The 25,593-nt window shown below is 38.7% G+C and overlaps 1 protein-coding gene across 7 annotated transcripts in view; it reads right to left on the reverse strand.

Annotated features, from left to right (window-relative positions):
• Positions 1 to 25,593, reverse strand: part of TJP2 (tight junction protein 2) — a 102,106-nt gene that overhangs the window by 35,099 nt on the left and 41,414 nt on the right. The window contains exon 1 of one of the 7 annotated variants that reach the window (XM_016135541.2): positions 6,398 to 6,647. The exons of 5 other annotated variants lie outside the window; for them this stretch is intronic. In XM_016135541.2, coding sequence (XP_015991027.2) covers positions 6,398 to 6,469 — 72 coding nt within the window. In that variant the 5' untranslated portion in view covers positions 6,470 to 6,647. Of the gene's footprint in view, positions 1 to 6,397; positions 6,648 to 25,593 lie in introns of those variants that run through there. One more of the 7 variants, XM_016135536.2, reaches the window with a different exon arrangement.

Raw genomic sequence — 25,593 nt, forward strand, 5'->3', positions numbered from 1 at the left:
AAAGAATCACAAAGGTAAGCATTTGAGGAACATGAGTTTGTGATTTAAACACACACATGAAATATCACCATGAGTGAGAGTCAGAAGAAATAAAAAATTGCATAATCAAAGATGGTAAATATTAGAAACATCAGTCACAGACCAAAACAAGTAGGTCAAACATGCACCATATGTTTATCGTAAGAAATTAAAAGAAGATCTTGAAAATATAATGAAGAGAACAAGAGACCATCAAAAATGACCAAGCAAATCTAAAAAAAAAAAAAGAAGCAAATAAAATTTATAGGAAAAAAGTGGTAACTGAAACAGTGGAGTAAACCACATGCTACACATGGCTGAAGATGCTTATTAATGAACTAGAAGATGGGTGTGAAATTACTCAGAATGCAGGACAAAGCATTAATTAGATTTCCTGAAGGAGATGACAAGAGTATGTAGGAGAAGTGCACTACTTGAAGAGATAATGACTCTTCCAGAATTAAAGAGTCATTATCTTCAGGAAGCCCAGTACACGACAGGCAGGGTAAATATTTTAAAAGAAAAGCACCCTGAAACGCATGGTAATCTAACCACAGATCTAGAGACTTAAGAGCAGCTAGACAGAAGAAATTGCTAATAAAAAAACATCCATGAGAATAACAGCCAACTTCTAAACAGCAGTAATAGGAACTGTTTAGTAAGTTAGTAGAATAATAACTTTAAACAGTATCTGTTCATTTAGAGGGCATATTGCCATAGACCAGCAATAAAAGAATTTCCAAAGGATAAATTTAAGAAAGAAGAAAATCCCAGAAGACCTAAAATGCAAGAAGGAATGCGAACCTGAACACAACTGTAGTTAACAGTTTGTACTTTGTGAGCGTTAAACAAATAAGATAGAACTAAAAGCACTGGACAACACAGCTTGTAAATCCAAAAGACTTTAACATGATTAAATTATTCTAAATGTTTATTTAGAAGCAGAGTTAAACTTGATTAATTTTGAAAGTCACTGACTTGAATCTACATGTTAAAATTTTGGGGGTAACCACTATAGAAATAGAATATATAACTTCTAAAATAGCAGAGGAAAAATAAGATAAAAACAAACACAAAAAACTCTTAGGTTTGGGAGTAAAGAAGCTTAGCACAAAAGGCAATTCTATCAACTGACATATTGGAACAGATCGTTTTTTCCCTTTGGCACAAGTGGGTTACGTAAAGGCAATTTTGTTTGTACAGTAGAATGGTGAACCAGCCTGCTGCTCTTCAGTAGCTATAACCAATTATTCAAATTGAGAGGAATTCAGAATCCTTTAGTTCCCCCTATCTCTTTATGTACTCATTTTGGGACATTTCCATAGCTAATGCCATCTGGCTCCAACAGATCAAAATTCTCTTTAAAAATTAAACATTAATTCTCTTTAAAAATTAAACGTTAAAAAAATAAAATTCAAATCAGCTCAGGGTTAAAAAGAAAACATAAAATGGTACCTGAAAAAATGCGAGAACTAGAATCTGTTACTAGCACACCTGGTACCAGGTGCTGTGGTGGTGGGGGGCATCACCATCCAAAAAGGGGTGATATTTAGGCCAAATTAAGGTACATCAGTACGATGAATATGTATATGTTCAAAAAGATCACAATCTAAATTACGTAATCTCCCCAATAGTTTTGTTCGCCTTGACTACTGTTATTTAATTAAAAAAAAAAAATTAAAGTGGATTTCAGGTAACATTTTTATATCTTGCTCACTTTTGTCCTAAATATATGAGAACTATGTTTGGCACATAGAGTAGACACTAAAAAGGTTTTCTTTTCAATAAAACAAAAGATCAATACACTTATCTATTGAGCACTCAATTAATATGATGAAGACAGTGATTAAGGAAACTTCTCTTACATTCAGTGGCCCTCTGGCTTCTTCTATAACCATTTGTGGTTGCTAGGTTAGAAACTCAGGTGCCTCTGATTGAGTATTCTAGGTGTTCTTCAAAGGCATTCCTCTCTAGAATTTTGTTGTCTAGAAATGCCTAAAACAGCATTTTCCAACGTGTGCCAGTATTTAAAATAATAAAAAAAAAGTTTTCTTAAAGGGAAATAGTAAGCAGAAACTCAGTTGATCAGAACTGATCATCCCTTTCCATTCCCACAGAACATCTCCTAACTCCCAGGCACTTTCAGGTTTCCATCCGGCCTTAGTAAAATCAATTCACCACCACCTGGAAATGATCTCACTAGTGTGAGTGCTTCTCAAGTACATCTTTTCTCAGCAACTCTATTATACCTTAAAGCTGACAAATGTCAACATAGTGAACTACTGTGTAAGTAGTAAAATATATACAGTTGCCAACTCATTTCCCAGCTCTTCTTTAAATAGTTACTTCCCACACATTTGAAAAAAAGAAATTACACAGCACCATCCCCAAAATACCTATTTAAAAGTCATCAGGAAAAACTAGCCATCACCATGGCAATCACCCCTAGGATTAAGCAGTGCTAGGGAGTTGAGGGGACCACAAGTGTCCAAAAAGGGAGTGATATTTAGGTTAAATGAACCAACATAATGAAATACATGGGCACTGAAAATAATTACCTACTCTATTACCATGCTACCCTGAATAAGCCTGATCACGTCTGATCTCAGAAGCTAAGCAGGATCGGACCTGGTTAGTATTGGATGAGAGACCGCCTAGGAAGACCAGGTGCTGTAGGCATAAAAAATTAAAAAAATAAAGGACTGTAATCTAACAAGGTCCTTGCAATTTGTGAGGTCGACCAAGGGTCGCCTAAAAAATAAATTAAATAAATAAAAATAATTAACTTCCGTCAATTATTTTTAAAAGCTTCTTCATCATGATGACTGTGTTTTCCATTAAAGAGAGAAATTTAATTTATATTTTCTGGTCTGTCCACTGTTGGTGGAAGTGGTAGGTGTATAAATTAGTATAAAGCTCGCAGAAGGTAAAGTACCAATATGTATCAAAATGTAAAATCTGCATACCCCTTGATCAATCAATTCCACCTCTAAAATCTTATTCTACAGAACTATTTGCACAAGTGCAAAGATATATATATAATTTGTTTACAGCTGCTTCTAATTTTTTAAATTCGATAATTATGAGATATTCGACAATAGGAGATTGGTTGCATATAGAGATCTATACTTACATGGGAGAAAAATCAAGATAAATATATATATAAAAAATATATAAATATGTGTGTGTGTATGTATATATATATATAAAATACACGCATGCCTGTAGGTAAAAGGCTGGAAGAAAAAATACAAAAAAATATTAAAGTTCCCCAAGAGCTGTGGTATGGCAGAGAATATTTTTATATCGGTACATTGCTTTTGTAATATTTTTATTTTAAAAACAAAATCAGCAATCAAAGTTTCATTCTTAAATATTTTTATTTAGCCAAATAAATGAATTGCTACAAAATTTTATTTTGAGGTATTACCCAAGTAGAATCAACCTAGCCTTTGAAATTCAGTGTTCTTCCATAATGAGATTAAACTGTCTAAGTATTCCTGAGCTGCCTGCAGAGGTAATTTAAATTAGATTTGTCAGAGAGAGGATTAATCCCCTACCACTACTACAGCAGGACTGAATCAAATTTTCCATCAAGCAGACCTTGTTGGTGCTTAAAAACCTCACCAACCTGACATGACTCTGGTCAGATAGTAAAGACTGCTTCTTACCCAGGGTTAATGGGTTGTGACTAAACCATTACCTCCTTAAACATAATATTAAATGAATACATGTTCTGTTAAACTAAGTGATAAATTTAAAATCTCAACGTTAAAGGTGAAGAAATAGAAAAGATAAATTTTAATACTTTCTCTGAGCATTAAACATATACTAAAAACTGCGTATCTAGTTTACAAAGCTGTGACCTTTTGCAAAGGTCTCAGAGGAAATTCTTCATTCACTGAGACCATTCATTTATTCACTCACTCGCTCATTCATTCATTCATTCATTCAAAAATATTTATTGAGCACCCTCTACATGCCAAGTATATGGTTCATGGCACTTGGAATACACTGGTGAATAAAACAGCCAGAGCCCATGTAGCGTTTACCAACCATGATGTGCCCCCAAAACAAAACACTGAGTGTCTTCTTGGCCTCTGCTATATACAGTATTATCTTTCAGAAACACAGAGCAACACACACATAATCACACACATCTTTCAGAACATCAACTCCACATACATCCCTGGGGACAGGCTGCCAGTGGGCAGCAGCTTAGCTGAGAGCTAAGTTCACACCTTTTAAAACTGAACTGCTGAGCTTGGGCCCCACCCAAACTGTGCTGGGCTGTGCATGGCTTAGAGAATCTCTATCAATATTCAGACTCCCTGCATGAATACCAGCAGGCAACTAGTTGGCATTAGGAGAGCTCTACATGCAGAGACACAGGAAAAGCACACACATATCAGAGTTAAAGATATTCCATATTCCATAATGTAGTGATTTCTCTCCTAGGCAGAGGCCCGGGAGAAATGTGTGAGTATGTACACATACAGAATATTCATGGCAGCAATGTCCTCAACATCTCAAAATCTAGAAAAAACCCCAACTATCAATCAAAAGCAAAATGGACAAATAAATCGTGATATATTGTTAAAATGCGATGTTGGACTGCAACAAAAAGAAACTAGAGCCACACATACCACAACACATATGCATCTCAAACATAACGTTCAGTGAAAAAAGAATTGTAGGGCATAATATTATTTCTATATAATTAAAAAAAATGTTTCCCAATAATATGAATATACTTAACTGCACTGTACAAATTAATACCATCAATTTTAGGTTATGCAGTTTTTACTGCAATGGAGAAAAAAGCCAACAAAACTAATATTTTGTTTAGGGACGTGTGTATGTATGTGAGTGTGATAAAAATACAAAGAAAAACCAAGGGAATGAAAAACACAAAATTCAGAATGAAGTGACCCAGGAATGAAGCAGCCTGATATAGGGAAGGGCACAAAAGTCTTTGTCTTGAGGAGGGCCCATGGATATATGTGATGAGCTCACGGGAATTTGTTTTATAATTATGCTTCATGATTTAGATATACAATTCTTTCATTTGTACCAAACACTTCCTAAGTTAGAAAATATAGGTGGGTGAGCATGAGTCAACATCAAGGGGGTACCAGATTCCTGGCCAAGGACCTTACACCAAATATTTTTAATGCAGTATAGATGCTGCCAAGTGAAAGAACAGAAAAAAAGTGTGATAACTTCGACCGGAGGAAGGGCAGGCAGGGGGTGGCAGCAGTTAAATTGAGAGGGGTGCATGGAAAGCACAGAAAGGAGAGAAAGGGAAAGAATCGAGTTAGCTCTGGGGGAGCAGCAGGGTGCAGAAGACTCTGTCTCCTTTTCACCCCCAGAATCAACATTCCAGGCACCAGAAGGATCTTCAGTGTGCTTTTCAATAGTTTTTCTCATTACATTACTTTCACTTTTCAGGTAAGTAGTGTTACTAACAACCCCCTTGATATTAAAATGAGTCATTCCTAGAGAACATGGAAAATTAAGCAAAATAATTTTCACCATAAATAAAAAAGCTTTGTGTTGACAATGAGGTATTTCTGTGAAAAATGAAGATAAAGGGACAAAGACAAATAGTTAGTTTGACCTTTTAAAAATGTCCCCTTGTTGTTATAAAGTTTCTTTCCTTTGAAAAATCTTGGCCAAATAGGTAAAACCCTATAATTTGTACAAAGAATATGGACACTTGTTAAAAACCACCCAGAAGGCAGATACTAAAAGTCTTCAGTACCCTAATTCCCTCTCAGTCAGCAATTTTTAGGCTTTTTGTCCACAAACCGCTGCTTCCCAGTGATGGAGGCCAAAGCTAAGGTTAATCAAAATCGGCCCCTAAGGGATGGACGCGCTTGATAAAAATCCCAAGCCATAAAAGAAAACACATACGTTACAGTACCACATTTGTTCAAACTATAAGAGGAAAAAAAAGGATATGTGAAAATCTTTTTTCCTATAACTTGGAAGCCTAGCTATAAGACTAAGAATACAGATTTCTGCAGTACAAGAAAGCAAAAAGTTCTACCCCAAACAAGAAATTGACAAGCAAACATCTTATGTAAAGTACTATATTAAGTTCTCTCCGGAAACAATTCCACTTTCAGATTCCCAACACCTGAAAGACAGCAGCCTTTGATTCATAAATCTGTACCACATAAGCCTGCTAAAACTAAGACAAGTATTTTAAAAACCCACCACTGATTACAATCTGCATCTCACAATTTGTTACTGAAAGCTGCCAGAAGCACAAATAAACGCAAGGAGAAACTTGTGGCACAAATTTTGCTCCCCACTCCCTTCCTGAAAGGCTGAGAAAGAAAAAGGCTTGGAGAGCCTGCAGAGAGGGACTCACATGGTCTTTCAATCTCCCCAACTTTTTAACAGCCTGGACCCACATCCTCTTTAGGACCTGAGCAGTCTTCATGGCCCGAGGGAAGTAATCAGCCAGGCCACTGCCTACACCCCAGGCTGCTCACCCATTGCCATCACTCCACGTGGTTACGTAAGGCGGATACAATAGTGGCCCACATTCCCAGCAAATCCTGTTGTCATCTAGCAAAGTGACACATCCATACAGCAGGGATGCCAAATGCTTTGAAAAGCACCACTTGTGAGGACAAAAAAAAAAAAAAAAAAAAAGAAAGTGGTCTGGATTTGAATCACTTTCAGTTTTCTCTTCCTCCCTCTCTCCAACAGTGAGGTAACCAGAGAATCAGAGCAAACATTCCTTCTGCACAGATAACATGATTCGGTATCTAAGTAGAAATTAAGTAAGTAGGGCATTTTTGAGCAACACGCTAGAAAGAAATGTTTGCAGAAGTATTTATTTATATAGATTCTCCCACAGGCACACACAAAAAGTCTAAGCTGGCTGGAAATGAACTGGTGGTGTTTCAGGTGAATCAAACTGCCAATGTAACATAGAAATTAAAAAGGCATGAAGATAAGATGTTTCACATCCTTGGAGATAACTAAGTCTGTACATGAGAGGAAGATAAGATTTGGGGAGTTGGTGCAACTTGGAGCCAACTTAGGGACAGAGTGCTCACTCATCAGTTTTCTCCTCCTTCCATTCTTTCTGTAAATTTAGCAGATAAAAGAAAAACAAAGAGCCCTGCTATCTGCTGCTTTCTTTGTACCACTTAGGGAGTGATAGAAAGCACATTTTGTCTCTGAACATCTAAGTAAGGTCTTAAGGGACAACTGGTGTTTGAAAATTGGGTGTGGGGTCAAGCGGCCGACGATCATTTTGGCTACAGCAGTGCATGTTACACCAATGGACCTGACCGAGCAGTTTGCAAGTGAGGAACACACCATCCGATTTGTTCAAGGTTAAGATGTGTAGTAAATGTGGACCACGACATGGAGATAAAATAGGAAGCAACTGGAAACAGAGTCAAGAGTGTGAGTTTTAATGGCAGAAGATCTGGGGTGCAATCTCTGTTCTGTCACTTAGCTGTAGGCTTTGGGTATCTGCCTCTTTCCTTATAAAATGGGAATAACAACATCTACACCTCAGAGGAACAATGTCAGCATGAAACGAGGCAAGCTCTACAAAGTGCACATGCTGAACACTCACTAAAACTGTTCATGTTCTTCCTTTGAACTCTACAAGAATAAGTTCTTCCTAAGTGGTTGGGACAGCAAAACAAGATGGGAAATAAATGAAGTTTCAAATGTCCCACTGCAGAGGGCACAAGCAGTGCAAAGCAGCCCTGCCGAAGGACCCGTGGAAGCTGAGCTGGTGCTGCCTGCACATCCGCCAGGCTCTGCCTAGCTCACTGAGCCCCAGGTACAGAGTATCCGGGCAGAGGGAAGGGGTGGGGAGTTGCTCAAGGCAGCTCAGTCCTACACTGACAGTTCTTAGAAGATCACCTGAGCTTCCCTGGTGAGGAGAGAAATACTTCTTTCCCTTAAATTTATGCATATTGCACAGAAGTCACAGGCATCCTACAATCTAAGAATTCCAGATTTCCAGAACTCACAGTTTCTCCCCGTACTAATTTTTTTAATTGTGCTTAGTTATATACATAATATAAAACAAGTTACCCATTTCTAAATATGCGGCTCAGTAGCTTTAGGTCCATTCACATTGTCGTGCAAATAATCTCCAGGACTCTTTCATTTTGCAAAACTGAAACTCTATACCCATTAAACAACTCCCCACTTCCCTCCCCTCTCAGCCCCAGGGACCATCATTCTACTGTCTAATTCTATGAATTTGACTACTCTGGATACCTCATGTAAGTGGAATCATAAAGCATTTGTCTTTTTGTGTCTGGCTTATTTCACTTAGCATAATGTCCTTAAGTTTCTTCTTTGTAACATGTATCAGAATTTCCTTCCTTTCTAAGGCTGAATAATATTCTACTGTATGTACAAACCACATTTTGTTTATCTATTCATTTGTCATGGACACTTGGATTACTTTACTTTCACCTCTTGGCTACAGTGAATAACGCTACTATTAACACGGATGTACAAATTTGCTATCACTAATTCTTTATTCATCCATGCAACAAATGCAATGTGCCAAGCTCTGAGGATCAGAGGAAGGTCGATACATGTACAGCACTGCCCTCCCCAAGCCTGGCAAGAGCTAGCATCTGATCTAGGCAGAGTGGGTGGGGAGTACAGGGTGTTTCCCATGAGCAAAGGGCATTGAGATGAGCTCTGAACAATGACCACAATTGAGGGTGTGTATGTGGGGGAGGCGGGTGGTTCAGAGCCCAAAGAACACCAATAGGGCAGAGGCCCTGATAAAGGAAAGGGGGAGGGGCCAGAGAGAATAGCCATCAGAACCAATGCAGCCTGTTCCAACTAGCAATTGTCCTACCACTGACATCAAAAGGATGTTTTATGGTGAACCGCTGCCTCCATGAGAAGATCTCAAGAATTTAGGGACTACTTCTCAAAGATTTCTAACGTCCATATTCATATATTCAAGAAACATTTGCTGAGCAGCAACTCACTGGGCCCTCTGGACTGAAAGACAAAGTATACTAAATCACCCTAAGGCAGTCACAGTCCAATATTCACAACTCAGTGCAACTATAACCGCAGTCAAATACACAAGGCTGTCATTCAACAAACATTCCTGGAACACCTAGGATGTGTCAGATTCTGTTCTAGATGCTGGGGAGATACAAACCCAAATCTTTCCCTAACAGAGAGGATTTTAATGGAGGAAACAGACGATAAGCATAATCTCAAGTACCAGTAAGTGCCATGGGATGTGACATTAAAAAGAACCAATTGTAAGAAAATCTGGACGGATTTCCAAGGAGAGGGAATAGCAGATGCAAAGGCCCTGAGGTGAGTAATCAGGTTATTATTTTCATGGAAGAAAAAGGACTATGTGAGGCTGGATTAGGTGAGCGATGTAGCCAAGGCAAAGCCCATAAACTGTGAAACTAATGGCACAGGTGGGAGTTTTTCACTGGGGATGGGAGGTCTAGGGTGCGGGGAGATGTGCACCCACCACACGGGAAGGTCCATCTCCCACACAGAGTTCCACACGAGCTCAGTGCCGAAGGATGACTGACTTGTTGGGTGGGTGGAAATTCTAGGAAGAGGGAACAACACAGTCAAGGCCGGAAGGGATAACCTGAAAGGTGTGTTCAAGGCACTGCAAGTACTCAGTGTGGCTGGGCGGTAAACTGTTTAATAACACACACAGCGTTCTGCATTCTCAGCGTGGACAGACATGTCAAAATAACTTAATCTACAGCTTGGAAATCTTAAAACACACCCACCCTGGGAACAGGAGACAAGACTGGTATGAGAACTGGAAAGAAAGGAACCATTAGCACTTAGAGCACCACACCAAGGGCTTTATACAATGGTTCGTTGATTGCCCACAGTCCAGCCAGTTAGCGACGACTGGCCAAAATCTGGAACAATGACAATACCAAATGCTAGCGAGGATGTGGAGCAAAAGCAACTGTCATACATCGCTAGTGGGAATGCAAAATGGTATAGCCACTTTAGAATACACAGCTTGGTGGGTTCTTACAAAACTAAACATACTTTCACCATGGGGTCTAGCAATTGTGCTCCTTGGTATTCATCAAAAGGTCCATGTGAAAACCTGCACACCCATTTTATAGCAGCTTTGTTCATAATTGTCAAAACTCTGAAGCAAACGAAATGTCCTTCAGTAGGTGGATGAATACAAAAAATCAAAGTGGTCCATCCAGACAAAGGAATATTATTAAGTGCTAAAAAGAAATGTGCTATCGAGCCATGGAAAGACAGGGTGGAAACTGAAATGCATATGACTAAGTGAAAGAAGACTATCTGAAAAGGCTACATGTTGTATGATTCCAATTATGAGACACTCTGGAAAAGGCAAAACTAGGATGACAAGAAAAAGATGAGTGACTGTCAGAGGTTAGAGAGAAGGAGATAAACAGGCCGAGCACAGATTTTTTAGGGCAGTGCAAATACTCTGTATAATATCATAATGACAGGTTATATGTCACTATACATTTGTCAAAATCTATATAGCATACGACATCAAGAGAGACCTGTAATGTGAACTATGGACTTTGGGTGAAAATGACATGTCAATATAGATTCATCAACTGTAACAAATGTACCACTCTGATGGGGCAAGGAGTAAAGCGGAAATCCCTCGCTTTTGCTAAGACACTTAAATTGCTCTAGGAAAAAAAAAGTCTTAATTTATGAAGATAGATCGATAGAAAGAGACAGAGACAGAGACAGAGGGAGGGAGGGAGATTGGTTTAGGAACTTGCACATGGCCCCATAGCTAGTAGGTAGGTGGCTGGTCACGATCTGAATCCAGATCTTCATGAGTCCAGCTTTAATAAGCTATGAGGTGAAGAAACGTCAGCAGATAATTACATTTAAGACCTTTATGTTCATAGTTCTGGTACACTAAGCTACAAGGTACAATTATAATTTAAACAGCCTATTTTTATTTGTAGTTACATAGAAGCCATTAATGAACTAAAAAGGAAGGTGCTAATTTGGCAACACAGACACAGCCCTGTCTACTCTATGATTTTAAACCTGACTAAGCCTGTGTAACATTAAAACACGGCTTCACTTTAAAAAAAAACAAACATACATACATATAAACCACCACCCCATGACAGGCACCAAGATAAAGAAAATTATAAACTGTCAAAAGGCAGGTTAGAAAACCAATGATTAGAGTGTTCGGCTAAATTCTGACAGCAGGGTTGGCCCTGTATGAAACATACAAGGTAAACAAACTGTCCCTCCTACACCCAAGGCACCTTCCAGAGATGGCTTATCCAGAAAAGAGTGATACAAGACACAATGCTTCTGACAAAAGTCAATGTGCCTGGTTCACTTCCAAAAAGCCAGTAGGCCTACATACAGTGTGCTAAGCCTCAAAAGCATGCCTTTCCTATCGGAATCGAAGAATAAATGCAGGAACTTAAAGGCCCAAACCTTTAGATGCTCTATGGCCGATACTTGCGAGCTTGTTAGAAAATGCAAAATTTCAAGTCCTACTTGAGAGCTGCTGGTAAGAATATGCGTTTTTTCCCAAGGGCCTTTATGTGACTAACATGTGCATTAAAGTTAAAGAAGCCTTGGTGTAGCGGTGCCCTCCAAAAGAATCCTGAGCCATGAGGACCATGTTATACAGCTGTGTTGTCCAACAGGGTAGCCTCTAGCCACGTGTGGCCACCAAGCACTTGAAATGTGGCTACCCCAATTATGGAACTTAATTTAACTTAACTTAAACGTGTAAACGGCCACATTTAGTATGTGTCTATCAACCATATTCCTAGCAGCCTTCTAAACTGTTTCCCATTTTTTACTATTACTAATACTATTGTAAGCATTGCTATACACGTAGCGCCCCATCCCTCATATTTTGTAGTATTTCTGGATTAAAGAGTATAAATATATGTACCGACCCATTACTTTTAAAGCCATTCTAGCAATTTACAGGTCTGCATCAAGGTGAGTCAAATGCCAGGTTTTCAAATGTCATTTTGAGGAGGAAAAAAACAACTACTTATTTACAGAAATAGTGCTTGTTTCCATACTTTAAGCCTTTTTTTGGTAATCCTTTAAAAATATTCCTGGAAAAATAAAAAAAGATCATGGGGGGGGGGAGTTGTGAACTTCTCGTGTAAGCACATTGATAAAAAACTTAGCAAATGATACTTTGAAACTACTAATTTAACCAGCTCTCATTAAGAGAAACAATAATTTTGTTAAATCATTCATCTGTGGATAAGATTAAAGAGTTTACAATCCATAGCTTCAACTACCTAAGTAATTGTTACATATTTAAAATGCAAACCTGATAACCGAATGAGTTCTTGCATGGTACCTTTGGACCAGTGAGTGTCCACTGCATCCCATGGAAATTGAGGGAGAAAAATGAAGAACCCTCAGTGGTACCAGGACACACTTCACTAAGAGGAAGAGGGAGCAAAGACCAGAGACAAGAAGGAGGAAGGGGAGATTCCTGCGTCCACCTCCCACCCCAATGACATCCGGGACCTCACTTTTATTTCATTAAAAATAATCAAAACTCAAATCAACACACCTTAAAAATGACTTTGTCTTAATACCATAGTAGATGAAATTGAAGCAAGTTACACTAAAATAGGCTTCTAATTTTTTTTCTCATGGAAAAATTTAAAAAGTTCAGATGTGTGAAACAGCATTGTTTCTAAACTTAAGAAAAAACTGTATTCTTTTACCTAGTATCTTGCATACCATTATTATATAGTTATTTTGACAGTTCATAAAACTGTGTAGAACACATTCCTCTTCCAACTTTGCATGGTTTCCTTTGTCAATAACATGGGAAATTTCAGATATGGGGCAACTTTTTTAAAAATTATGAATTAAACGATGTTGAGCTCATGTAAAAAAAAATCTATTTCTGCCTAGTAATATAAACTGTGGACAGAAATTGTATGCAATCTTAACGCATAAAAATGTACCCAGTATTTCTCTTTTGTAGAATTTGTATTTATCAGGAAATCAGCAAAGGCCACTGCCCAGTTAACAACCATATAATCCACTAGGTGGCGCAACAATGCAGAAATAAAGACTTGTTTCCCTTCAAATTTAAATTTTCAAATGTAATTTGGAGGAAATTAGAACAGACTTTAATAATTCACAATAAAACCCTCGCCATTACAGCTTTTGTAAGAAGCAAGGTAAATTTGCAAATAGTGGGGGGTGAGGGAGGAGAGGGCTAAAAGTGAAAAATTACACTTAATTGTTGTTCATTAATATTAATTAAAAACACGAAAGCATGTTACAATCGATCAACACCCTACAATGTTTCTGGGTGCTGTGGGATATTCACAGGAGTTTAAGCCATCTGTAAAGTAGAAGACAGCACTTTCAAATTGTTGATCTTTGAACCAAATTGGTATGGAAGAACATAATTTCCAGGAAAAAATGGCTACAGGAGTTAAAGTTTCATGTAGAAGGTGAGATCCATTCACTGGTTCATTCAATAAATATTTATTAAGTATCTCCTTTGTGCCAGGCTCTATACTGAGTATTAGAAATTAAACAGTGAAGACAATAAACATGGTCCCGCCTTCCAGTTCATAGGCTAATGAGGGTCAGTAAATCAAGGAGCCAGCCAGCAACTGTAAGAACAAAACGATGAAGAGAAAGAACAGAAAGGTCTAGAACAGAAGGAACTGGCCTCTTCAGGGAGGTCAGGGAAGGCTTTCCTTCTCAGTGGCCCTGTGGATGGGTAGGCGTCCCACTGACGAAGGACAGATGAGTGGCCACCACAGCTGGGCACAGAGAGGGAAGCAGATGGGGGAGCCTGGGTCTCAGAAAGGATCCTGGTCTCTTCCATGAATAAAACAAGTAAAAAATGTGAGGCAGGTCAATGGGACAGGTGAATTTGTATTTTTATTAATTTAATGAATATTCCTCATTTTACTATAAGAAGCAGAGAAGAAAGGTCAGCAGCCCCAGCAGGATACAGAAGGCAGGAGGAAGGAAGACCTGGCACCGAATTCCACATGCAGTAATGGCTTTGCCAGGCAGCTAAGGACTTGGGGCCCATCCAAGGGTTGATGCACCAAGATCCCTTTTTACCGTGAGGAACAACTAAAGCAAACTCTGATTTCTAAGCCAGGTTCCGAAAACACCTTTGCAGCACGTTATTTCAGGGTGACCAAGAACACAGCATGCGACAGAAATGTTTACTAGGCATTCTGAGAAATGGATGTACACACCGGATTAAGTCAAAGGGCCAGGAAACACTGACACCATCGAGTGTGTTCATCTAAAGAAGAGTCATTGGCAACCACCAAAACCCGACTTTGGGGGAAAAAATGAAGTAAGGACTTCTACTGCATTTGTCAAGATGACTCAGGTTTTTGCTTCCCCTGGGGGTTAAGGGGCAGTCAGTAACACCACACACTAAGCTTTCTCAACTGTTCTAGCTATATGACCCCTAAGTTCTCTGAGCATCTCGGGTGATAATACACACCTCACAGAATGGAGCAAGAATTTTATGTGGAAGCTTTTATAAACAGTCAAGTCCACACAAATGAGAGGCACTTTCCTATATTAAATGAGCCCCACTCTAAAAAAGGGCAAAGTGGTACAAGTTTAATAAGAGATTTTAAAAACAGAATGCATTCAGTCATTCAACATTTAAGTATCCACTGTGTACCAGGAGTTGAAAACAAAAGCCTACTGACATAGAAGACAGTCCCCACTTCAAAGATGCTTGTTTTTAGGATGTAGAAAGGCTTGAAATAGTATAGAAAACAATGGCAGGTAATGCGTATTCAGCTAGGATACTAGTCACTGATAACAGCTATTAGCCCAAAGCCTTTCCAAATGCCCTCAGCCAGAGGAAATTCATAATTCCTCTTCTGAGTAACATTTCTTCAGAACTTTGAACCCACGACAGTGGTTCATTATAACTTTGAAGTTTTCTGTAACAGGAAAGAATGATTTGGACTTGAAATAGTCAATGAGGTACAAACACAACAGCATCCCCCCCCCCCCCACAGGTGGAATCCAGAGAAATAAGAACATCCAAAACCTAGACAGAGGTGATTTACAGTCGAGGGATGACATTTCAGTTTTACGGGTTTTCTACAAAATGTGCTTGGAAGTCTATTTTCTCCGCATTTTCTTGTAGCGATGTTGCTGCTTAGCCAGGAAGGCTGTGCTCAGAACATCTCAACTGGCCCCTGTTGTCAGTCACCTTCCTTGACTGAAATCAGAAACAACTAACCCATCCCCTTCTGTGTTCAGAGCCCACCCCTTCTCTTTCGCTTTTCCCCAGTCAAGAGGGACCTGAGATAGGAGCGTCCTCTTGAAGACAGTCTTTCCTAAGTCAGCATCCTGACATACCTACTCCCTGTTGGAGAAACTCTGGGAGTTCTGAACCAGAGGTCGACAAACATTTTCTTAAAGGGCCACATATTATATATTTTAGGCTTTGCAAGCATTATCTGGTTACTTACACAAACATTTTTTAAAATTGTATTTTATTAATTTCAAGTATACAGTACATTGGTTAGACATTATACCGTTTATAAAACGATCCCCTCTAATTTATTCTTTCTCTCCTCTGGTTCTTCTCCTAGCCATTACATTAATGCTAACTACAAACTACAAAATGTTTGCTGTGCACAAACATTTTAAAATATAACCATTTTAAAAATTAAAAACAATTCTTAGCTAGTAGGCAGGAGAAAAAAAGAACTAACCAAAAGACAGCTTGCTCTAGTCTGATAACCTCTACCCTACACTTATGCAAAATTTAGTGATTCACGACTGATGTGCAGGTGTCTCTCTGTTCACCAAGGTGCAGTCTTTATCTGCAAAGTACTCGCACTGGTACCAAGGGAGGCGCACACACTCGATTCTTGATTCTTGCTTTCCTTCACTTCCGTTTTCACTTCTATCCTCAACAAGCCTTAGGACTGTCCTTAGCATCCAGTCACTTTTTGGAGATAACCCTGTTTTGTTTGTCTGTTTTTCGTTTTTACTTTTCTTTTCTTTTTTTCTTCCCAAGTAATTAATAAAAGGTTAAGTTCTTAGTGGTACATAATTCAAGTTAGATCAATTGAAAGTGCACCACACTTGGTTTTGGTGGCAAGGTAACTTCTCTGGTTATATTTTACTTAAATTAATATCTGAACTGGTTCACAATTTTCAATCATATTCTGAAGGAAAGCTGGCTTAAGATCTTAGCCTTGCTTCAGATTGTCCTCAAAGTACATAATTAACTCCATGTGTTAGTATTATCAACACATGTGTTGGACAAGGCACTGCACAGAAATGTGTTGGACACAGAGAAGTACAAACCCGGGTTCCTGATCTCAGGCGGGGCTGGGATGCTGTCTGTGTGCCCTCATGGACAGAGGGGGAAGGTGTGGCACCAAGGCCAGCACTGCTTTGGAAGAAGTCTTTTAAAGGGACACCGTCAGTTTCCACTACCCACCATGAGCTCTGACTGAGAATCTGATCAGAATTATATATCCAACATTTGTCATCGCTGAGCTTAGAACCAAAAATCAATATTTCATACAGTGTCAGCCTTATTAGGCTGTCCATGGAAGCTCATCTAACTCTGAAAGCCATGTGGTGAGGCAGTGAGGAAGAGGCAAAAGCACCCTTAATAGGATTCCAGGGAGAACAGGAAAGAAAGAAAGTTTATTTTTGGAGATTTCCTAACAATTTTTACCCCTTGGGCTAGTTGCTGTGGTTTTCAATGTCTTCCTACCCCGCCCCCTCCAAAGACAAACTCGGGGCATTCCATAATGGCTGCTCCTTCTCCAAAATGTTCTGGCTCCAAAATTCTTTATCTGTATACCCAATCAAAATTCTCACTCAATCAATACATATAGTCTCAGCTAGATATCAGGAAAAAAGCTGACTGTTTCACACTGACGTGTGAGTGTCTGCTAGTCTAAACCTCTTGGAAGTATACAATGTTTTAAAAAGAGGTACTTTGACCCTCAGCAACTTCGTGATGGAATTCTTACACTTAACAAACAAGTCCCAAAACATAGCATATGCAAGATAGTCTATGCACACTTTTTTTTTTTTTTTTGACGTTACAACAACTGTTCTAAGGGGAGGCTTGATGGAATAACACAATCATTCCTACCAGAGGCAGCTGACGTGAAGGAGACCCTCACTTGACAAGAAATATTCTTAATATTTCCTTAATAAAACTGATTTTTAGCTAGTTGTTTATGTAATCTACTTCCCCACAAGGCTATGGTCTTACTCATCTTAGTCTTTGTGGCCTCTTACAGTGATGGCACACAGAGGTCACTGAAGAATGAAAACATTTTTCAATAACATTGATATGTTATTGTTACTCATATCGTTACTCATAATCAACCAAGGGATTTAGGTTCTCCCCCTATTTCTTTGCCTATCTGATTCTGAAAAGCAGAGGCTGGAGAAGTTGGAAGAACCTGCAGATTTCAAAATTCATCATATAGACATTGGCTCAAACTCCCTTCCTGTCACACAAGCTGTGTGACACTGGGCAAGTTACTTAACATTTCTAAGCCTCAGTTTCCTCACCTATAAAGTTGAGTTTTAACACCAACCCCAGTTGGTTGGGAGTATTCAGTGAGATCTATACCAAGGCTCTAACACTACCTCAGCCACATGGAAAAGTCTTCCAGCACAAAACAAGACCACATGCATCTGACTTTGTGTCCTAGGCTCCCTCATTAGGCATTTTACATAAACATCAGGAGTCTGCTGAACACTTGGAAACTCAGCTGGAAGGAGCCTGCCTCCAACATGCCCATAATATTTATAGAAATCAAAGACACAGCTCAGAGCCGTTTTACAAGCTTCATTAATGCATATTTTAGACTTGTCAGTCCAATAAGACAACATTTTGCAGGTTTCAACAGTGTCCAAACCACCTACAAAGTGCTTCTTTTGGGAGGTAGGGAAACTTCTAAGAACAAGGAGAGAGACTACATACCTATGCTGACCACATTTCAGTCCTTTGGGACTCGCCTTCTCCTTTTTCTTCTTTTTCCCTTCCTTCATTTACTGAGCAACTATTCTTTGCCTGGCCTAAGAACAGAAAAAGCCAGACCTGGCCTCAAGAAATCACAATCAATACCCCAACATTAAAAATGAGCCTCTTCCCCATACTAGGTACAGTCCAGGTCTCCCTGAAAACACTCTGACCTCCTGAAAGGAGACACATGAACTGAAGTTTATATCTCACTGAACACTTTTTCTTTTTTTGCAGTTCACTGTTTCCAAACATCGTTTTTGTTTTTAGCATTTTATTTTATTACTAGTTTCAAGTATGGAGTACATTGGTTAGATATTTATATAGTTTATGAAACGATCCCCCTGATTACTCTATTGCCCCCCTCTGGCTCTACACATAGCCATTACATTAACGCCGACTGCATTCCCTATGCTGTGCTCCCCATGCCCATAACCATCTATCAACTACTACTTTGTACTTCTTTAATCCTTCACACCTTTCTCCTAGTGCCCCATCCCCACCCATGCCCGGTCATCACCAAACTGTCCTCTACATTTGTGAGTCTGTTTTGGATTAGTTTGTTCTTTTTTTTTGTCTCATAGATCCTGCATATAAGTGAAATCATATGGTATTTATCTTTCTCTGTCTGACTTATTTCGCTCAGTATAATAACCTCTAGGTCCATCCATGTCATTGCAAATGGCAGGATTTCATTTTTCTTTACAGCTGAGTAATATTCCTATATATAGGAATCATAACTTCTTTATGGACATTTTGCTTGCTTCCATATCTTAGCTGTTGTGAATAGTGCTGCCAAGAACATAGGGATGAAAACAATAAAGTAAAATAACACAGGGATGTATAGATCTTTACAAATCATTGTTTCGGTTTTCTTTGGATAAACACCTCCAAGCATTCGTTTTGATTAAGTTCATGCCAATCAAAAAGCTTATGTTGCTTCTCAGGAAGATAATGTACTATCCATGCAGCAGGCTACACAAATAGAGCCAACATACCCACACTGGAAGAGACAAAAGAGAGACAGAGAGACATGACTGCACCCCAGTTTCTATGACACTTCACTGCATAAATCATTATCTCAACTAAAAATCCAAAAGAACAAGTCTGGCGACTGTCTGGAGTGATAAGTTACTGCTTTTTTTTTTTTTCAGGACAGTTCTTGTTGGGATAGAATCCAATCAGGTCAACATTTATATTTAATCATCCAATCACACTCAAAGACAACTTAGAACAACAATGCAATTGTTATTTGGAGCTTCCTATTAAGCCCAATGAGTTTTTTTCCCCCACAGTGACATGTGTACTCTCCTTTGCTCCTGTTCTATTAATAGGCCAGAGATGGTCTTTGAGGCAGTACATGCTGACTGCGAATATTCTGTGGTTATAAACAGCAAAAACATTGCCAATTTGTCTCTGGACAAAGTAAATCACAAAAATGATACCTAGAAATTAAGCAATGACTGAACTAATTTTTATTTTTAACCCAGCTCTATTTCCCCACATTTCATAGAAGAAAGGCCCACAGAGAATTTTATCTTTAAAAAGTGGGTGACTAACCAATTCCTGAATGTGAGAAGGTTTCCAGGATTGAGGAGAGAGACGATGTAATTTCAGCTGCCCTCCTTAATTCCCTAACTTTTCTGGAATATCAGTTGATAGCAGAACTTGACTTACACTTAAAAAAATTTTTTTTTTAAGGATATTGTCAAATAAAAATAAAGGCTGTACTTCACAAAAACACGCAAAGCAGGACCATATGTCCTTTCTTCAGACTGGAACACTTCTAGCTGAAATATTTCTATACAAACCAGAAATATAGACATATATGTGTATATACATATCTATATCTATATCTATCTAGATATAGACATAGGTGTCTTTAAAATCAATCGTTTCTGTAGAAGGAGTGAATTAGGTCAATGCCCTTAAGAAGCTCCCCTTCAGCTCTATTTTCCACCCTCCAAACAGTCAAGCCCTTTGTCCATTGTATTAGCCACTGTAAACTGTTTGGACATCCATTGTTAGCCTGACCAACTGGGTAAGTCTGGCAAAAAAGAGATAAGAACAGGGGATTCTGTCAATATATTTCTAGCACACTCAAATTTAAGCAAGCTTTGCAAAGACCCAGCTCGCTCTAGCTGCTAAACCAGCGGCTGAAATGAAGTTACTGGTCATGCTTATTTTGGTCCTTAGAATATTTGCTTTCCTTATCGCTTCAAATTTCTCTGCATGGAGCCTTCAGAAACAGCATTATAGATGTAAGTCTAAAAAAAGTTAATCAATAAATCACTTGGCCAGGCTATTTCTAGCCAACCGCCTCAAAGGAATAACAGTAAGGTATGTAAGAAAGTACAATTGGTCAGGGTTATAGGGAAAAATATTTCAATGAGAGAGAAGATTCACAGACATTCTGAGTAAGAAAAACTCAATTTTTCCCATATGTGACATCATTATAGAACTGATTCGAGATTTTTAAATGTCTCAAGAGCAACATATTCTAGCTCATATGCTGTAATATATGCTAGAAATAGGACAGCCAGTATTGCCAAATGTTTTGGTAGACTAGAGCATGCTGTCGGCACGAGATTTGAAGCTCAAAATAGGATACAAATCTAATCTTTTTCCATTTCATTTGTCGAAAGATAAAAAAAGACAGAGGAAGCAAAAGGAAACACCCTCTTTAGCCCATATATAAACCAGATTTATATTAAAAACCAACAAATGACTTCAAAAAGGAAACACTCATTAAGTTTCATAAAATTATACATCAAAGCAGTCTTAGAATTGTCACCTTTTGGTTTCTGCATTAATGTGTAGGCTTACAGATTATAATTTTTCCAGTGTACTCACAGAAAAGTCTCTAGAATTGCAGAGTAGTAGATGAAGAAACTGAGGCTCTTTCAGAGAAACAATGCCTTATGTGACCGGTAGGTCTTCCAGCGGCATCAGGTGGTCACAGTCAAAGGACTGATTCTGAACATGCCTTACAGAAAGCAGTCTTACAGCTGCAGAGGCACAATGTTCTTCAGTAATGATGGTGATACTAATAAATTGTAACTGCTGCCATTCAGGTTGTCGTTGCAATCCCAGGAGGCATCTATGGCATTTCTTGTTTACTGGCATCCAGCTTCCCTTACTCCCAGAGGTCAGAAGCCCCTCACTCCCTTGCCAACAGGGTGCCCACGAGGTGCTGTATTTAAGATCTGGAAGGATGAGAGAGAGCAGGTGCCGCTTGTGTTCCTTTTTCCTATAGCAGCAGTCACAGGCAAAAACTGGACATCTCGGACCTGAGCTTTGCAGCTGTCTCCAAGCTCCCTACCATGTCAGCTGCCTCACGGATGCAGAGGCTGAGAAGGTAAAAGGGTTTTTTGAAGGTCCTGGCTGAGTGGCTGCAGCCTTCCAACTTCCAAACTTCCTGTGGGGCAAATGTGAAAGCTAGTGGAGTACCCTTAGTTTTTCATCCTTCCAACTTTCCCATTGTTCTGTAGGCACCTAATTCTCTCTACTAAATCTCTTTATCCTTTAAGTAATTAGAATATCATCTGTTTTCTTCACTGAACCCTGACTGACAGGATATAGAATGCCCATTCTACAGCTACACAGGAGAAAAGTAAATTGCCTAAGACCAAGAAAGTAATTGGCAAAACACAAGAATTCGAACCTAGGTCTGTCTGACTTCAAAGTTACAAAATGAAACTTAAACATATCTCCAACCCGTGACCTAGCAGTTCTCCTCTTAGAATTTACACAAATGCATGCATAAGTCCATAAAACGAGGTGTATGTGATTTTCATAGCAGCTTTATTCACAACAGAAAAAAAGCTGCCAGCAACCCAAATATCTGCCAACAAAAGAATGGCTGAACAAACTATGGTAAATTCACCTTAGTGGAATACTTCTCAGCAATAAAAAAGAACTACCGAGTCGCATAACAACACAGATGAATCTCATAAAAGTTGATGTTGAGCAAATGAAGCCAGACACCAAATCTTGATTTCATTTACATGGATCCTCTCCAGGTCAAGCAAAGCCATCCCACAGTGGAAGGAGTTAAAGAGAGGTTCCCTTGCAGGTAGGGCATAACAGAAGTGGCAAGAGGGAACCTTCGAGAGTGATGGAAACTGCTATATTTTGATCCAGGTGGTAACTGCACAGATGAATGCATTCATGTACAAGTTCATCCAGCTCTAGACCCAGTGGCAGTGGTTGCACAACACTGTGAAAGTATTAAATGCCACAGAATTGTAGACTTTAAAATGGTTGATTTTATGTTATGTGTATTTTACCACAATAAAAAAAAAATTTACCAAGCTCTCCACTTGATATTTGTGCATTTTACCATATGCAAATTACACTTCAAGGAAACATCATAAAAATAATAACAGAAAAAGTTTTATGATGAGTAAGCAAGCTTGGGAGGATAGAGTCTGGATACTACTGTTTCTCTGAGAAAATTTTTCTCAGTTTTGGGCACATCTTTTTTTTTAACCTCAGTTCTTCTGTAAATTGAGTCAGCCTTTCCTGCCTCTTCCTGACTCTTAAAGACATCTGTAAACTGTGCGCTTAAGCAGTATCAGTAGACTAAATATTTCTTCCAGACCTCTGATTAAAATTCAAATTTAGGTTCTGCTAGAAATAAGGCCACCGATTTTCAAAATGAACTCAGCCTTTTCATTTCAATGTGTCACCACTTGCCTGTTTTTAGTCTCTAACAATAACACCAGAAGGAAAAGCACAAATGTTTCCAGTTACATTTCTGGAAAATTTCAATGGGTGTCTAAGATGCCACAAATCTCTCACGCCTCTTAAAACTCACCCAAGACACTAAACAGACCATCCCAAGGTAAGCGAAGTGCTCTGCCTGAAATCAGGCTGAAAAACTCAGATGTGCCTGAAGGAATGCTGAAACTCAAGAGGATAGCGAGTGATTTTACAATACTGAGCAGTGAGGTCTTGCGAGAGTAACCAGTAGGCTCATCTTCAGTGCATTTGTGAACATAACAGAAAGGGGTTCCAGTTGTGGGCTCCCATGCTCATGGTCCTAAGGAGAGAAGTCCAAGGGAAAAGAACAGGGTGGTGGAGGTTCCCAGTATGTAGCTTTTACTGGGAAGGGTGGAGGGGAAGAGAAAGAAGAAAATGATTCTCATGAAGCTCTCGGCAAGAGGGTTTTGGCTGCTGAGCTGGGCTGCAGAGTACGGAAGAGAACCCAGCACACACTGTGCTGGTACATTATTTAAGCTGCAACTGAATAATAGATCTTTCCATCACTTCATGAGCTAAACAACTACTGCCATTTAGGTTCTCGGTTTGTCTTTTTAGACAAACGCCTTTCAGAGAGAATTAATACTGGATCCCTTTTTAAAGGCAGGGAGGGAGGGAAGGAAGGGAGAGAGGGAGACAGGGAATACAAAAGTTGTTTAAGAAGCATGCAAGCACTTTAAGATAAAAGAATCAACAAATTATTTCTAATGTTCTTTAGGCTTTATACCTAAACACTTTTAGAGCCCTTAGAAACTGAAGCATTACAAAGCCTTCGAGAACATCAACTAACTATAACTACTCTTGTCCCTATAAAGAAACTGAGACATACCATATGTGTCATGGCTAAAGTCACCCAGTTAATCAGCAGTACAGCTTATATACCACTACAGAAATGTTCTGTACATAATTCTACACTTTTTTCTCCTCTACTCATAAGCTATGTAATCCACTCACTATAGAAATGCCAGGAATCTACTCTTCTAACTTTACAATGTATCTCTAATTCTTACTAGTTCATGCAATAAGCCTTTCCCAAATCAAGTCAGTTTCATATGTTAACTACTTAGTGATGTACTCAGTGCCCTGTCAGCTTCTGGGGTTACCATGATGACTCAGACCAGGGAGGGGCTCCCTGCTGACAGGAAGTGACTGGCTGTAGCAGACGTGATAAGGGCTCTAATAAATATTGACATGTGCACACTAAACAATCACAGGCAAGAAGGCAGTTGACTCAGCCTGAATGAAGAAGAGTAAGGAAGGAACTGGGCATCTAAAAATGAGCTCATCAGGAAGTGTCTTCTAAACAATTAGTTCTTTTCAAAAACAGAAATGGTTCATTTTGCTAAATGAATTCCCTCAAATAATTTCATGCTGCTTTGCCAGATATATTTGAGAACAGTCTTTCCAGGGTTGAGAATGAACTGGTGGTCTCTCACAGCATACATTCCCCCTCCTCCCCATCATCAAGTTCCAGCCACGCAGGGTACATGCTGCTATACAAGGCATGAAAGACACCCCACAACCTAGAACTGAGAACACTTCCTTTCAGACTGTGATAATAAATGACTTTCAACAACTGGAAGCAGTTACATTCGGAAACTTATTTCCTCCTAAGACCGAAAGTCCTAAAGTCACATGTCCTAGATGAGTTCATTAATTCCCAATGATGACTAGAAAGCACTATTTTCCCTGTTCACCTTCAACTCAAGTGACAAAATCTAGAATATCTGCAGTGTTCTCTCATTTCTATCAAAGCTTTCTTTAATACAATGGTAAAGATATAACTGGCTTTTAATCATTATCTAATAATTATAGCCTAATAACTGTTACCTACCGACAATTATCCCAATAATTCTTTCCCACAATGTATTATATATGTTCCCTCTAAACACCTCTGACTTGTGACTAACTATATTGTCACTAACTATAAATATATAACTACAACATAGATATAGTCCCACGCTTATACAGGACATCTATCAGATGAGGCACGCTATAATTAAAATTTCAAAAGATGATGTCATTTTTTCTTATGAATATAATGTTTATATTTCATATGGCTGATTAAAGTCCACAAGAAAAATAATTATCATATTAATTCTAAATCCATGTTTACATATGCAGATAGGTAAAATTTAGTAAACATTTGTATTCATGAAATCTTTGCAATGATTACTCAGCCATAAGAAAAGATGAAATACTGCCATCTGCGACAACGTGGATGGACCTTGAGATAATCATGCTAAGTGAAATAAGCCAGACAGAAAAAGCTGAAAACCACATGATATCACTTATATAGGGGATACAAACCTAAAAGCAACAAATGAATAGGACAAACAAACAGAGATTCATGGACATGGACAATAGACTAGTGGTTACCAGAGGGGAGAGGGGGAGGTAGATGGGGTAAAGGGGGTCAAATATGTGATGACAGAAAGAAATCTAACTATGGGCAGTGAAAACATAATGCAATACATATATATGCCTTACTATTAAATTGTATACCTGAAATTTACTGGATTTCATTAACCAATGTCACAATAAAAAAAAAATTAAAAATATTTACCATTAAAAAAAGAATATAATGAGATTTGATTATAGGAACTTTAATGAGAGAATTTTAACAAGCATTTTGGGCTTAATAATAATAGGAGTTAAATATGCATTGAGCACTTGCTAGAGGCAGATATTATTCATAGCTTTTTATGCACTTACTCATTTAGTTTCTAAAGGTAACTTTTATGCAAGGCCAAGGTATTTTTCTCCATTAATCA

This window comes from Rousettus aegyptiacus, unplaced genomic scaffold (genome assembly GCF_014176215.1).
Source record: "Rousettus aegyptiacus isolate mRouAeg1 unplaced genomic scaffold, mRouAeg1.p scaffold_m13_p_3, whole genome shotgun sequence".
NCBI lineage: Eukaryota > Metazoa > Chordata > Mammalia > Chiroptera > Pteropodidae > Rousettus > Rousettus aegyptiacus.